The sequence below is a fragment of the Astyanax mexicanus genome, chromosome 15 (assembly GCF_023375975.1).
Source record: "Astyanax mexicanus isolate ESR-SI-001 chromosome 15, AstMex3_surface, whole genome shotgun sequence".
Classification (NCBI taxonomy): domain Eukaryota; kingdom Metazoa; phylum Chordata; class Actinopteri; order Characiformes; family Acestrorhamphidae; genus Astyanax; species Astyanax mexicanus.
The window spans coordinates 16,316,671-16,333,608 of record NC_064422.1 but is presented as its reverse complement, the minus strand read 5'-3'; the positions used below and the strand labels follow the sequence as shown (position 1 = coordinate 16,333,608).

Sequence of the window (16,938 nt, the reverse complement as noted above, 5' to 3'; positions counted from 1 at the left end):
GGGTTACACTCTAATAGCCTTTAATAGTCTTCAGTAGCCTTTAAAAGACTTACCTGGCGGCCGTGGTGTGTCCACTAAACTCCGTAGTTATAAACATCCTGAGGTTAGCAGCGCGCTAACTGACATGTTTATAATGTAATCCGAGCAGTGACTCCGTGTCGGCTGTTCTAACCTGCTGCTGTTAGCTGCTTGGGCTGAAAGATGAACTGTAGTGAGCTGTATTATCCGGTTAGTGGGGTTAAAACCTTTATTTGTTTACAGAAACAGTAAAAACGGACTGGCTGAGCTCTGTAGCCCGTGGCTGGGCTGTACTGAAGTAGTGACTGAGTGAAGAGAGCGGGGCTTGTGCTGCTGCTGCTAGTGGTTGGATGAAGAACTGCAGCTTCATGTAATGAGCAGTTTCACCAGCCATCCACACACAGCTCTGATAAACTGCTTGTTTTAATAGTGCACACTGTTGCTACCAAAAAAAGTCACTAGATGGCATTACCATATATATCTTAATAAATAATAATAATAATATTTATAATATTTATAATAATAATAATAATAATAATAATAATAAATATATTATTTAAATTTTATGAGGCATAAAATAATAACAAGAAAAAAAAACAAGAAAATCGAGAATCGAATCGAATCGTGACCCTCAAATCGAAAATGAAATCGAATCGAGGATTTAGAGAATCGTGACACCCCTAATGGGTACAGATTGGTGTGGATGGCTACAGATTGCTATGGGTGGGTACAGATTGGTATGGGTGGGTACAGATTGGTATGGGTGAGGACAAATTGGTATGGATGGGTACAGATTGGTATGGGTGGGTATAGAATGGTATGGATGGGTACAGATTGGTATGGATGGGTACAGATTGGTATGATTATAGGGTATAGATTGGTATGGATGGGTATAGATTCTTATGGATGGGTATCTCTCTAGGAACACACACACATCCACATGCTAGAACAGGCTGAGAAATCCACAGGACACAGCAGATTGAACAATGGGAACATTTCTAGTGAATCTCTCTGTAATTCCTAAAGCCGGCACCAAATCCCAGCTGCCGCCAGATAAGCTGATTCACTCAGATACTGTCTTAAAGTGACATTTCACCCAAACCACATTTCCTCATCTCTCTTTTCTAAGTACTAGAAGTTTGGAGTACACTAAAACTGAGCCAACTGCAAGTTGTTCTATTCATTATATCTACTCTGAAGAGTGGCAACATGGGAACCTCAAAAAACAACTCTCAAACTACCTGAAAACAAAGACTGTTCAACATCATGATTTAGAGGAAGGCTAAAATAAGCTCAGATATCAGAGATTTCAGCTGTCAGTTTCCACTGTGAGGAACACAGTGAGGAAATGGAAGAACCACAGACACAGTTCTAGTTAAGACCTGAAGTGGCAGGAAAAGAAAAATCTCAGATAAGCTGAGGAGAAGGATGGTGAGAACAGTCATAATCAACCCACAGACCTCCAGAGCTCCAAAGACCCACAACATCATCTTGCTGCAGATGGTGTCACTGTGCATCGTTCAACTATTTATTGCACTTTACACAAGGAGAGGCTGTATGGGAGAGTAATGCAGAAGAAGCCTTTTCTGCGCACACACCACAAACAGAATCACTTGAGGTATGCTAAAGCTAAAGCACATTTGAACAAGCCAGCTTCATTATGGAATAGCGTGATGTGTGTGGACTGATGAAACTAAACTTTATAGAGTTATTTATGCATGGAGAAAAAGAACACAGCATTTCAAGAAAAAACACTTAAAGCTCCCCAAAGGAAAATTTGATGTTGGTTTCATCATGCTGTGGGGCTGTGTGGTCAGTGCAGGTACTGGGAATCTTGTTAAAGTTGAGGGTCACATGGATGTCAGGCAGTATGAGCAGATTCTTGTGAACAACGTTCAAGAATCATTGAGAAAGATGAAGTTGCGCCGGGGCTGAATACTTCAACAAGACATCGACCCTAAACACTAAACACTGCTCTAAATCTACTAAAGCATTCATGCAGAGGAACAAGTACAACGTTCTGGAATGAACATCTCAGATTATATCAGTCCCCAGACCTGAATATTATAATAAGTCTGTGGTGTGATTTAAAGAGGGCTGTTCATGATCAGAAAACATCAATCCTGACTGAACTGGAGATGACTTATAAAGAAGAATGATCCAAAATACCTTCAAACAGAAGCTCAACCAGACTCTAACTAGAAGCTACAGGAAGCATTTAAAGGCTGTTATTCCTGAAAAAGGAGGATCTACTAAATACCGATAAAAATCTTTCTGTTGGGGTTCCCAAATTTATGCACCTGCCTTATTTTGTTGAAAGAAAGCACACTTTCTGTAAATCCTATAAACTTAATTTCACTTCTCAAATATCACTGTCTTCTTCTGCTATATGATACATTGAACTGAAATTGCTGATCTGAACAACCAATAAAGGTAAATCATGAAAAATGTTCATACCACTGTGTGTATATAAAATTTTGATTTGATTGGATTTGCAGAGACATTAATATAAATCTATATACTAACCCACTGGCTGTTAGTATATAGATTTAATACTATTATTATTCCTTCTGTCACACAAGAGATTGCCACTAGGTGGCAAGATAGACCAGCTTTATTCCAGGACACTCCCTTTCTCTGACTGACACTCTGAATTTTTGTCTGACGGGTGACAATATTTAGATGCACATGCTGATCTAGGATCAGTTTTCCCTTTATCTCCTGATGACTAGCACAACCTAAACATGTGAAGAGGTGCTGAAACCAGACCAGTATTAAACAAAGCCGTGAGCTCTTACCCAGCCAGCTCCGGTTCAGATACACCGACACGAACACTGGCGGCACCGTGAAGAAATCCACCACCGAATTCACCTCCAACCAGAACCACAGCTTATCATTAGCCGCAATGAACTGAGAGAGAGAAAGAATAAGACAGAGAGAGAGAGAGAGAGATAGATAAGTATATTTACCCTTATAATATTATAATAATATTAATATTATCATCACTCTCACACAAAAACCTTGAACCTTCATTAGTGCAATAGTGCAAATATGACAGTTGTAATACTGTACCATATTTTTGTGATGAATGGACCAATAGAAATGCTCCAAAATGACAAAATAATGGAATAAAATAATTACACTCACTACCACTGAAAGATTTTTCATTCCCTGTATGCTTGTGTTAAGTTGTGTATTTAAAAATAATAATAGTGTACTTGTGAACTTTATGCAGAATAATTAAAAGTATACTTCATCTCATTTGACATACATTCACCCGCTTAATCTGTATATGTGCTAATTTTGTACTGGTGATGCACTTAATAAAAATATGTGCTTAGTCATATTTTATATTAACTGTGCTTTTTATCATAAAACTATACTTTTACAAAATGTGTCCTAGGAGACGATATTTCTGCAATAAAACTGTACTTGTGAAATTTGCTACCAAAACATTAATTTTGTGTTGCCAAATTAAAGCTGTGATTATGAAATTTTATGTGTTAAAATTATAAACCTTTAAAAGTTTACTTTAGTTAGTTTAGTGTAGGTGAATATATTTTGAATAGCTGATCCTTGCAGCAATAAGAGCTTTTGTTTTTTACACTCCTTTGGTTTATATACACTCCTCAAAAACTCCTCAATGTGATGTCATCTATATTTTAATCACACCTTTAATAAGTTTTAAAAAAAGTTTAGTTGGACAGCTCACACAAATATACCTAAATTGTAAAAAATAGTGCTGAAAATAACATATGACTAGCATACTCAGTATAATTTAGCGCAACGCTATATAATTTTAATTACAAACAAGTACAAGTATTAACTACAAATTAGTTGTTCCTGTTTTTTACAACGCAAGCATTTTTTAAATTACTACCCTTAAACAATCTAATTCAATCGTAATTCAGAAGATCCAGTGGTATTTAGGACATAAATGTACACAGAATAAAACATACAGGGGTCTGAACATATTTATATACCACAGAATGTGACAGAGGCCAGTTTTTTAAAAAGCCCATTCATTTTTTCCATAGACCAAAACCTCTTAGAAACGGAACCCCAAATATGGGCATAAACAACATGGCGCCGACTACAAAATGACCACACGACTTCAGTGGTCTATTTTTCTCACCTTTAAAATGTATTCTAAATGCGTCAGTGGGTGAAGTCAAATTAAAATGAACCAATAAAATAAGCTCCCACCTGCCCCTCCCAGAACCTCCACCTAACATTATACAACGAGTATTATAACAACGTTTATTAGAGATTTCTAAACACCTGCACTCCTTCTGACGAAAGTTTGTGATGTGTTTGACCGCCTGCTGTCAGCTGATAGCAACATGCTAGCTAACAGGTGTACATACAAGTTTAGCATATGTATTAGCGAGTTATATTAGCCTCCCAGTTCATGGATACAATTGCTTTATTGAGGACTGAGGACTGTGTATTAATTATTTAATATATCACAATAAATTTCAATACTTTAAGCAAAGTACGGAAAAATATTTTTTCCTACTCAGAAAGAGGGGAGAGTCTCACCAACCCCAAGGTAAAAAATCGAAGCAGTCATTTAAGTTTCATTAATTCAGTTATACACACAGTACTGTTCAACCTGTGGACATGTTTACATAAAGTTTAAATGCACAAAATACTACAAAATGCTTTGTATTAACCAATATCTTACTAGCAATGCTCACCTGAGGCAATGCTAACAACATTAGCTGTTCAACTGAATCGCAGCTAACTCTGTTGTGATCTCATTCTCTGCTCCAATCTTAACCCTCCTGACATGTTTGGGGGTAAATTTGACCCGTTTTAAAGTTTGAAGATCTAGAAAAATAGTTAAAAGTATTTTTCCAGTATAAAACTTCTTCTGCTTGGCTTAATTATTGTAATCATCATATAATATGAACATGGTTCATCTCACATATTTGCAACCACCCTCTGCAAAAACAAAACTTAAACTAAATTGCAAAGTTATGTTTCAATGTTATATAAAACTATTGTTTTATATAATGGTCCTTTAAAAGTAACAAAGTAGTGAAACATTAAAAAAAGTTTGAACATGTTTAAAAAAACATGAATTATCCTCAATCATCAATCATCTGTGTGTTTTAGAATTGATACAGTATAGCAAATCAAAATATTGTGATATATCAATATTTTTCACACCCCTAGTAATGAGATTAAGTACTCACTCTCAGGCCGAAGTACAGCAGAAAGAAGATGTTGAACGCCATGTCGATCTGCAGCGTGATGTCCTCATCGAAAATCTGACATGATTCTATCGGACTGTGTAAAGAGAAAAAACACGACAAAAAAAAACATTTAGCAAATAAACAGCTTTAAATCTGCAAGGCTAGAATGAAATTAAAAATTCAGAGACGTTAAACAACTTCAGAGAAGAAGTGAATCATGATTCATCTAATTCAGGTAAATATTCTTTTTATTAAGTCATTCTTTAAAAAAAAAAACATGTAAAATATGTATATTTCCAATTCCAAATTTTCCCCATTTGGAAGGCCAATTACCCAATCCCTGTTCACGCTAACTTTCCTTATCAACAGCTACTTTAGGTGATGTTAGTCAGATGTTAAGTACTCTAGCTGATGTTAATTGGATGTTAAATTATATAGCTGATGTTAGTTAGGTGCTAAATAGCTGGTGTTAGCTAGACATTAACTGCTCCTGTTAACGTTTATTAGAACAACAGCAAGATGATATTAGATATAAATGATTGACAATGTGTTCAACATTAACTACTCTAGTTGATGTTAGTTATATGGTAGGTACATTTAACCAAATGTTATATTAACTATGCTCAGGTTATCTATATTTCAAAGCAGAGAGTATCAATATTTCTCTAATTATTATGTAATGTCTTCATGTCTTCATGTGTTTTAGTGAATATTTGTTTACTATTTAGGCTGATGACTGACAGGTCTCTTGTGAACAGATGGTACACTCACACTGCTGGTGCCAATGTAAACATCCCAACCAGCTCAACTTCCCACCGCTGTGCCCCTCAGCAGAGCAGCACTACAGTAAATAATGCATGACCAGCTGAACTGCAGCCCTATTAGCACCAATGTTCCATATTCATTCAGGTGTAGTGGTTGAGGGGGTGGAGCAGGGGGGCTGGGTTCTTTACAGTGTAAACATGACATCATCGCAAGCAAATGTTTAACTATAGAACTAGTGGAAATAGTACTATGTCCCACGACTTTTGCCATGACCCATGAATGCTTATTCACCTGGCCTTGCCATGAGCATGTTGGCCAGTGTTCAAACTCACTGTAGTTCAAATTCTGTAGAAGTTGAAGTATCAACTCAAGCTTTTTAATCAAGTAAAAGTATAAAAGTACTGGATTCTAAACTACTTAAACTAGAGTAATAAGGCTATTTTTAAAATGTACCATATTTTTCAGATTATAAGGCACACTTTAAATCCTTTAATTTTCCCAAAAATCGTCAGTGCGTTTTATGTATGAATTTTACCAGTCAGGTTGTAAGAAGCAGTAAAGCCACGCCACTGAAGTACAGCTTTATACAGGAGTTTCAGTGAAGTTTCTCCAGCGCTGAGACTGAAAAAGTATTAACATTAGCCGCTAACCACGCTAAACGCTAGCTCTTTCGCCGCTCAAGGTGAGTATTATCGTAGCCTGTAGCCTGCTGCTAACCGCGGATAGCACTGCTAGAGCAGCATTAGCATTAGCTGCTAACCACACTAGGCGTTAGCTCTTTCACCATTCAGAGGTGAGTATAACAGACCGTAGTCTGCATGTTTACCGGTTTAAAACAAACTATGTGGGATGAACCACTTTGTTATTTGACACTATTAATCCTGACCTCGGTCTAGAAAGTCTTCTCTTTACAGAAGAAACAGTTACTCCAACAAAAGCAACATAAAATATAAATTTAATACCCATTAATTAAGATAAACCAATAAATAGGCAGGTGTATGTTGTCGTTTTGTTTAATTAAACATAATATTTTTATTTCTGGAATTACAAATCTCACGAAAACATAAATCTTATTAGGAAACATAATAGATATCTATAATACCTTTTTAAGATACATTTTTTCATGTATTTAGTTTCTTGCTCGAAAAGGCAGTTTTTGACTAAAAATCTAATCACATTATTAATGTATGTATGCAGTCCATTAAAGGCTGGAAATAGATTTTGGCTCAGGATTATTATTTCATTGTCCTTGAAAAGCAATATTAATTCAGTCTGCGCATGAGGGTACACTTCCCACTTCCTGTGGCACTACTAGAACAACCACCAGCATCATTACACTGTAAAAATATACCCATCATAATGAATATAATGAGCAGAACCCAAGTTTGTTTCAGCTTGAGGTCACAAACAGATGACCGGACATTCTCCTTCAGGATTTTGTGGTAGACAGTTTCATTTATTACATCAAGTCTTCCAGGTGCTGAAGCAGAAAACATGCCCCAAACCATCATACTACCACCACCATGTTTTACTGTAGGTATGATCTTTTGTAGGATGTAGGTTCTTTTTCTGAATTGTGGTGTTACTTATACACCAGATGTAATGGGAAATTGACTCGTCCTCAGTCCACAGAGTATTTTCTCAAAAGTCTTGGGGATTATTAAGATGTTTTCTGGCAAAATTAATATAAGCCTTAATGTTCTTTTTTCTCAGCAGTGTTTTTTTATCTTGGCAATCTGCCATGCAGGTCAATTTTGCCCAGTCTCTTTCTTATGATTGAGTCATGAACGCTGACCTTCACTGAGGCAAGTGAGGCCTGCAGTTTTTTGGATGTTGTTGTGAGGTCTTTTGTGATCTTGTGGATGAGTAGTTTCTGCGCTCTTGGGGTAATTTTGTTCAGCCGGCCACTCCTGGGAAGGTTCACCACTGTTCCACACTTTTGCCAAGAAGGTGGACATGATGTAAAGTTTGATCTTTTCTTTAGAACATTAAAAATTAGGAAAAATGTAATGTTCTCAAAGCCTCCAGTACAAGGGAAGCAGCAAAATAAATAAATAAATAAACTACCAAAAGAAAAAAATCAGGGTAATCGCTCATTTCCTGACAGCTGTATTTGGGACATGGCTAACGACAGGTGTGCATTACATAGAAACCATGGTGCGTTGGGTGACCAAAGCCAAGCCAGTCATATAAGACACCCCTCATGAATAATAAAGCAAGGCTAATAAGTACAGAGGCAGTGCAGACTGTGTATTCAGCTCTGCGCTGACAGTTTACGCTATAAAAAGACGAGCCTGAGTTTAAAGCGGCCTCGGATTTAGAACCAGCACCAGTTCTACTGAACTAAAAAGGCCCGAGCTAAACAACTGCACCAGGACCAGCAATTAAAGGCCTGCAGGACCGGAAAAGCTGCTGTACCGCGGCCAGTCTGCCTGCTCTATTACTGCCTGATTCAATCAGCCTGATTTAATTATCTGATTTCTGACTGGATTAGATTTCTAATTTTAATTAAGGCGAGGCAAAGGCAGGTGGTTTTATCATGCTTCAGACAGAGAGGGGGGGAGTGAGTGGCGCTGGAGAGACACATCAGGGTCAAACTGATAAAAAATTAATTACTATGCTGCAATTATAACGTGCGCAATTAATGTTCCTTTAATTTCTCCACAGCATTATCATACAGCAGCACAAACCATATCAGCTAGATGGATACGGAGACTATTATATAGCATTAATAGAATGGGTGGGCAAGTGGCAGTGGCAGAACAAATGAAAATAACTTATTTTATAATTATTTTTGCTGCATGGATGCATAAATCCAATGGTATATCGATGGAATGATCAATATTGCTCTTTTGGCTGTGTGTGTGAGATATAACCAATAATACAACTACACAAAATCACCTTTTCAGTTACAAACATGGGCAATTCCAATGGTAGAAACAATAATTATATACATTTTTACAGTTTGGATTGGTCAAATTGAGCAGTAGAAGATCATATCCAAATCTATTATCTATTTTAGTTAGGTCGGTGGGTCGGTTAGTGAAACTGGGAAGCAGAAATAACCAAAACCAAGTTTTTTAGTTAACGCAATTGACAAACCCAGTGGCAAAAGCAATCAAAACCATCATTTTTGTTGGGTAGATGTGCAAAACCTGTAGTACAACCAATCCAAACCAACAATTTCATTTGCAAAATGATTATTTATGTTGAGTTGGGTGGGGACAGCACCATTTTAGCTGTATGGGTTGGTCAAACTGAGCAGTAACCAAAACCAACCAAAACTGCCATTTCACTTAAGTGGATGGGCAAACCATGGTTGGATTGGTGAAACCAAGAAGCAGAAATAACCAAAATATTTTAGTTGGGTAGATGTACAAAACAAATGCTACAACCAATCATAACAAACCATTTCAGTTGCTGAACCAATCAAAACCATTATTTTAGTTGGGTAGATGTACAAAACAAATGCTACAACCAATCAAAACCAACCATTTCAGTTGCTAAACCAATCAAAACCATTTTTTTAGTTGGGTAGATGTACAAAACAAATGCTACAACCAATCAAAACCAACCATTTCAGTTGCTAAAAAATTCACACATTCAAACATTCACAGACTACAAAGTTTCCCCAACAGGCTCCTTACAACACTGGCTAGAGCTGCACGATAATAGAAAACAAATACAATATTGTGTTTTATGATATGTATAGTGATATTAAAATAAGAAATACAATTTTAGACACTAAAACATGTACCTAACATGGTTTTAACTGCAATTTCCTCAGTAAAAGAGAGAATCTTATTTGTTATTATAAAGAGTTTTCTAAAGTATAAAACATATTTAATGTCTTAAAAAAGTGTGTAGAGGTGAGATGAGATGAAATTAACTCCCAATATAGTGTAGACTTCCAGTTTGAGCAGTCATTTTTTTTTCTATTTTACAATGATTTTTATAATTTGTATGATTTGCTAAGTCAGATAATTTTGTGAGTTTGGGTTCTATCTTTTTTTTAATGAAGCAGAATAATTTCTTTGGTAATGATGAGAGATATTAAAAGAAGAGGTTTAATATGATGAGAAATCATGCATCTGAGGGCAGAGCTAGAAAACATAAAAATAACTGTGTTAAAGCTGGTCAGTGTGGTCATATGTTTCTGTGGTTAAATAACATCTGATGCAGTTTTTCAGTCAGGAAATTGAATCTGTGAAGATTTTTTTGTTTTATTTTCTGCAGATCATGTTGACGATGCTGAAATGATATATATGGTGGACAATATATTGACCTCAAACCTTCTGAATTTCAGAAACGACATCTCTCACTGTTTCTCTCTCATCTTGTCTGCTTATCAGCAAAAGCGCATCTGCAGCTTTTATAACACGTTTTATTATGAAAAACATCTGCCACCAGCACATCCAGCACAGCAGACCAGTTTGTTTTCCATTATGAGCTCATCAGCGCTGGTGTACGCTCCGCACCGCTATCTCCTGCATCTCTGTATTGACTCTTCTGGCCTGTTTCCTGCCATATGCCGTGTGGTGGTCACTGTGTCCACAAGAAAGCCGGCTGGAACAGCAGGTGAGTCTAATTGCAGGAGGATGTTGCTTTGTTTTAGTTTCACCATGAATACAAGACCTTTCATGAAGCCCAGTGTTAACATACTGAAAGCTGTTTTGAAGTAAATGTACAGTGGTACATGATTTTTTTATTCTTTTGCTTTATGTTTATCTCTCTTTAATGTTTAACACCATCAAACTAATTCAACTAATAGACAAAAACAAACACAACTTAACACAAAATGCAGTTTTTAAATGAAGTTTTTAAATGAAGTTTTATTATTAAGGGAGAAAACAATTCCAAACCTACATGGTCCTGTGGAAAAAAATATATAACTGTGGTTTATGAACTGTGGAGATCAATTTCTCTAGTCACACCCAGGCCTTATTACTGCCACACCTGTTCTCAATCAAGAAATCACTTAAATATGACCTGCCTGACAAAGCGAAGTAGACCAGAAGATAGTCTAGACATCATGCCAATATCCAAAGAAATTCAGAAATAAATGAGAAAGATAAAGTTTTGTGACTGTAGCAAACCACTGTGAGAGCCATTATCCACACAGTGGTGAACCTTCCCAGGTGTGGCCGGCCGACTAAAATTACCCCAAAAGTGCAGCGACTACTCATCCAAGAGGTCACAAAAGAACTGCTGAGCAAAAAGAACATTAAAGCTCTTTAATCAATATTGCCAGAAAACACCTTGATGATCCAAATGACTTTTAGGAACATCTATACAGTCAAGTTACACACCTGGGGTAAGTTTCCCAGACAGTTTCCTGTTGCACTTAATAAAAAATAATCTGTAATCCAATTTTTTTAAATCAAAAAGGAAAAATTGTATGTTGAAAATTCAAAAGAGAAAAAACATATAGCAAATATATATTTTTAAATATACTTTGTTACTCTATTATCCTTTGCAGTTAAATTATTATTTTAGTTTGAATTTTGTCAGTCATTGCTTTTATTTTTTTTTTGTATTTTTCTGTTAAAGACTTTTGCTTCTGGAATCTCTCGTTTGCTTCTGCTTCGGTTTTTTCCTTCTGAGTTTTTGCACAGTTTTGGCTGCTGGTACCCTGAAACCTCATCTGAAACTGACAAAAGCAAAAGTCCCAAAAAATAAAAAATAAAATAAATTAAAAATCCCCAAAAACATAAAAATAAATGCGATGACTGACAAAATCCAAACTGAAATAATTTTCAAATAACTGCAAAGGATAATAAAGTAACCAAGTATTTGGATATAAATATATTTGCTTTATATGTTTTCTCTTTTGAATTTGCAACATACAATTCTTTTTTATTCTCAAAACTTTGATTGCGGATTTTATTTTTTTGTGTAAAACTTTTTGGCACAAAATTCACTTCATAGGGCGATATATCAATATTTTATCATGTTGTAAAAATTTTCTTATTATATCAACAATATGCTAATAGAAATATAAAGGATATGATCAGTGCTTTGGGACCATGACCCAACTGTACATTTCATTCATTAAAAGAGTGTAAACAATCCTGTTTAATCTTGTTATACTGACAGGGCTTCTACACTCTGCATGGACTAGACAAGCCACATTAGTGCATTTGCAAAACCTGTGTCAGCAATGGGTACAACTTAAAGCAGCTGAATGCACTGCTTATGAAGTGTGTCTGTCCACATACATTTTGACCTTTAGGGCCCTATTTTAGTGATTCAAGCGCACCATGCAGCTTGATTTAGGGTGTATCAGTGTGGCTTTGCTATCATAATGATGGGAAAAGTAACGCATAAAAGGCAAGTACTAAGTCTCTTTATTAATCATGAGTGTGTTTTAGGCTTAGTGTGAAAGAAACCAATCAGTGCGTCGCACCACACCTTGCAGAGGGTGTAAGATGTGTATTTAGACTAGATTTCCGCAGGTGATTCTTGCAGGCTACAGATATACCAAACTGCTGTCAGGCTGAAGTGCCTGGACTGAATGTAACAGATTGACGGAACAGAAAGTCCAGTGCTCTGAGATTAGATCAGATCGGTCCAGTTCGTGGAGCTTTAGAGCAGCTGCTGCAGCAGGATGTGCGGCAGGACCTGGCTGAGTGTGGTTAGCTATGCTCCAGCAGGTCTGAGCAGAACGTCACAGCTCTGTGATGGGGAGCGATCCGAAACCCAGCGCCCTCTGTAATTAAGAGACGTTTAATGTAACTAATACCCCAGAGAGAGAGGCCGGCTTACACACAGTGTACATCTCTACGCACACACAAACACAAACACACCTGACGATACCGACCTGCCTTTACGACAGCTGATAAACAGGAGATACCCCTCTGTCTTTAACGTAAACCAACCTGAATAAACACACCGAAAGAGCTGAGATAACAGTGTGAATGAAAGCAAACTCATACAAGAGCAAGAAAGGAAGAGTAAGGTAGGGTTAAGTAGATTGACGTAAAATAAAGTAAGCGGGGTAGAGTGCGGTAGAGTGCTGTAGAAAGATATAGAGTAAAATAGATTAAAGTAAAGTGAGGTAAAGTGTAGTAGAATGAGGTACAGGGAGCTGTGTACAGTGAGGTAGAGTTAAGTAGATCAAAATATAGTGAAGTGAGCGAGGTAGAGTGCAGTAGAGTGTAGTAGAGTGAGGTAAAGAGAGGTGGAGTGAAGTACAGTGTAATAGAGTAAGGTAGAGAGAGGTGGAGTGAAGTAGAGCAAGGTGAAGCAAAGTAGAGTGAGGTGAAGTGAACTAGAGCGGTAGAACATAGGGGAAGTGAGGTAGAGTTAGTTACAGTGAGGTAGAGTGAGGTAGAGGGAGCAAGGTAGAGTAAGAAAGAGTAAGGTAGAGTTAAGTAGATTGAAGTAAAGTACAGTGAGTGCGGTAGTGTGTGGTAGAGTGCTGAATAAAGATGGAGAGTGAAATAGATCAAAGTAAGTGTGGTAGAGCCAGGTAGAGGGTAGTAGAGTAAGGTGGAAAGAGGCACACTGATGTAGAGTTAAGAAGATCAAAGTGAAGTACAGTAAGTGAGGTAGAGTGAGATAAAGCGAGGTAGAGTGTAGCAGAGTGAGGTAGAGCGAGATAAAGCAAGGTAGAGTGTAGTAGAATAAGGTAGAGCGAGGTAGAGTGAGGAAGATCTAAGAAAAAGCGAGGTAGAACGAAAAAAGGCTGACTGAGGTGGTCTGTGCAAGGTTAGGAGAGTGAGGTAGAGGGAGCAAGGTAGAGTGAGAAAGAGTGAGATTGAGCAAGAAAGAGTGAGATAGAATGTAGTAGAGTGAGACAGAGTGAGGCACAGCCAGCTAGAGGAAGGCAGAGTGAGGTAGAGCAAGTTAGTGTGTGGTTAAAATCAGCAGACTGCAGTAGAGTTAGGAAGATTGTGAGGTAGAGCGAGGTGGAACAAATTAGAGTGAGGTGGAGGGAGACAGAGAAAGGCAGAGTGAGGTAGAGAAAGGTGGAGTAAGGTAGAGAGAGATAGAGGAGAGGCAGACAGACAAAGGTGTGAGGTGGAGCAAAGTAGAGTGTGTTAGAGTGAGGTAGCATTAGGTAGAATAAGGCAGAGCAAGGTAAAATGAGGTAGAGCGAGGTAGAGCAAGATATAGTGAGATAGCGTGAGGTAGAGTGAGGTAGAATGAAGTAAAGGTCTAGAGTAAATGAACACACCAAGCTAATAAGTGCAGCCAAGCCAAGTGCAGAAAAAAACTTTGAGAAGCTTAAACTAATTTACTGTGTTTCACATTCATACTGAACAGTTTTAAATTTAAATTTAAAATCAATCCAATCAGACATTAAAGTACACATTCCAGACTCACGAGTAACCAAATTCATTGTGTATTTAATACATACTATAGTATATGCACAACAGTGTTGGATGGAGCACCATCATTGACCCCTATAGCCCCCCACCTGGCATTAAGCATGGTGTCAACGGTTTCAATTGGTTCCAATTGCTCAAGAAAGTCCAATTCCATTAGCAATACTACAACTTAAAGTAGCTAGTACCTTCATTAGAAAGGGTGTCCACAAATATTTGGACACACTGTGTATTTTGTTGGTGATACTGCAGCTCTAGTTGTGTTGTGCGTGTTTCTCTCTGATCTGCACTAATTGACAGACTGTTTCCTCTCAGACAGGAAGTCAGCCTTTCCTCTTCCTTATCACCGCATGAGTGGAACTTGGGCTGCGTTTCAATGCGGTTATAAACGTGCCCTCGTCAACTTCCACTCATCACTGGAAAGTTAGAGTTTGAGTTGAGTTTTCAGTTAGAAGACCAGTGGTTAGGTTAGCTTCAGTGCGCTAGTCTGCTAACCATGTACATTTTGAAATAAAAAAAAACATAACTTTGAGAGGTGTAAACAAATCTATTTTTAAACAAATCTATTCTAAAAGGGTTAAAGCCACAATGCCAACAGTCACACCAGCAGGGTTGAAGCAGGTTAACAGCAATGCTAACAGTCGGGCTAAGCAGGGTTGGAGCCAGTTTTTCATAATGCGAACAGGGACAATAGCAGGCTAGGAGCATGTTAGCCACAATGCTAAGAGCCAGCCTCAGCGTGGCTTAATATGAAGCATCCGTTTTGGTCTAAATGCTGTTGCTCTAGTAGGCATCAATGTCTAAAATATGCTATCTCTATTTTCTATTTTTCCAGGATGTGTGGGAACCCTAAAAGAGGAAATCAATTGTTATGGTTTTGGTTATATATGTATATGTTTGAACTGTTTCGCTGATCTAGGCTGAAAAGAGCAAATTATGTACCAATATTTATGCTGCCTTTAAGTTGTGTTGGAAATATCGTACTTATGAGATGAGAGCACATGAACGCCACCACAAACTCGTATTTACCAGTAAGAAACTCAGAATTTTAGATAAGAGTATCCCAGTTGGAGGCGTGTCAGGAACAAGAGGTCAACAAATTGATGCAAACAGTTCATATTGTAAACTGCTTACACTTCTGTTATTGCTCTGTTATTGCTTACACTATTGTTATTAGTTTACTAATAAAATTAATAGCAATACATGAGAAAAGTCTAGTATGATTCACGGTTCTAATGTGATAAAAAACATATTTACGGCCTCCAACCTCGGTAAGTAGGAAATTTTAAAGAAGATTTAAAGTCAGCTACTACTCACTTCAGCTAATTTAGCAAAGAAACAGCCATTACTATGAGGATTCTACTAGGAAATTTAGGGCAAGTGGACGAGGGAACACTAACACTAACATTAAACAAGGAATTGAAACAGGGGAGTTGGTGTAATCAGTAGAACAATAACATCACTGGTCTTTCCCAAAAAACTGCCACAGTTAAACACCAGCTCTAATGACCATATCCTAACGCACTGGACAAGAAGAACTAAACATTGCGGGGGTTTAGGTGGACTCTTTTATAGAGTCTAACTTACTTCAGATCTTTTGTTTAGAGGAACTGGATCAGCCATAACATTAAACCCACCTCAGTCACAATTGTTATGGTATTAACCTTTGGAGGCAAACAGACAGAACAAATTCAATGCAGGGTAGAAGATGTGCTTAGGCCCAATCACATTTTACCCCTTAGCCCTACCACTTATCCCTAATCCTCTGTTTTGAGTGTGCATGTCTAGAGGTAGGGTGTCCTGATTCTTGTTAGGCTGGTGGGATCCCTGATGGGTCCCTTGACTTCCACTGAAGTCATTACCATGGCTCCTTGACTTTCTAGGGAACTACAAATTGCCAGGTAAACTACCATATTTCATAACAGACGTTTTGCAGGCTATCCTTAATCCATCCTTAGGTGTTACAAATGTATTTACATCACTGTTACTAATCTAAAGGCTGGCGAAACTTTTGCGTTTTCCCACCTTTGTGGGAAAAACCTGCACAGTTCAGCTGCTACATGAAAAAAGAAGTCGGCAATGCTGGGACTAATCACTGAATGGGGCATTAGGCAGGAACACTGAGCAGATACTGCAGGTCTTTACCCCAGTGTTTATATAACGGCCGCACATCCTTAATCTGTCCCGCAAGGTCAGCGTGTGCAGGGAGGATGAAATGAGCTGCAGACAAATGAATATGGACTGGAATGATGTAAGGACAAGTGGCTTATCTCTCTCTTTCTCTCTGTTTCTCTCTCTCTGTCTCTCTTTTATACACACAAGCAGAAGAGTTGCATCACAAAGCCTCATTGTGTTGATCAGCTGTGAGGGGACAGAGGATGATGATCATGATCATGATCATGATGATTCGCTGTTACACTATAGAGCACTGCTGTGGAGGGGAATAGGTGTGTTATGAATATGTTACACAGCCAACATACTTGTGTGGGTCTGACATGAGTGGTATGTGGGCTATGTGGGGGGGTTCTTAGTGGGTTACTACTAGCGGCAGCTACTGATAAATCTCTCAGGATAGGGACGAAATGTTATGATGATATGGTGTTATGGTAAAGTGCTCAATATTT

The 16,938-nt window shown here is 37.7% G+C and overlaps 1 protein-coding gene across 13 annotated transcripts in view; it reads right to left on the bottom strand.

The window, feature by feature from the left end:
* LOC103038321 (calcium-activated potassium channel subunit alpha-1-like) overlaps window positions 1-16,938 on the bottom strand; it is a 162,206-nt gene that overhangs the window by 64,482 nt on the left and 80,786 nt on the right. For all 13 annotated transcript variants that reach the window (XM_049464508.1, XM_049464512.1, XM_049464513.1 and 10 more), the window contains exons 4-5: window positions 5,220-5,313; window positions 2,817-2,928 (exon numbers count right to left, since the gene is read on the bottom strand). In XM_049464508.1, coding sequence (XP_049320465.1) covers window positions 2,817-2,928; window positions 5,220-5,313 — 206 coding nt within the window. The remainder of the gene's footprint in view (window positions 1-2,816; window positions 2,929-5,219; window positions 5,314-16,938) is intronic.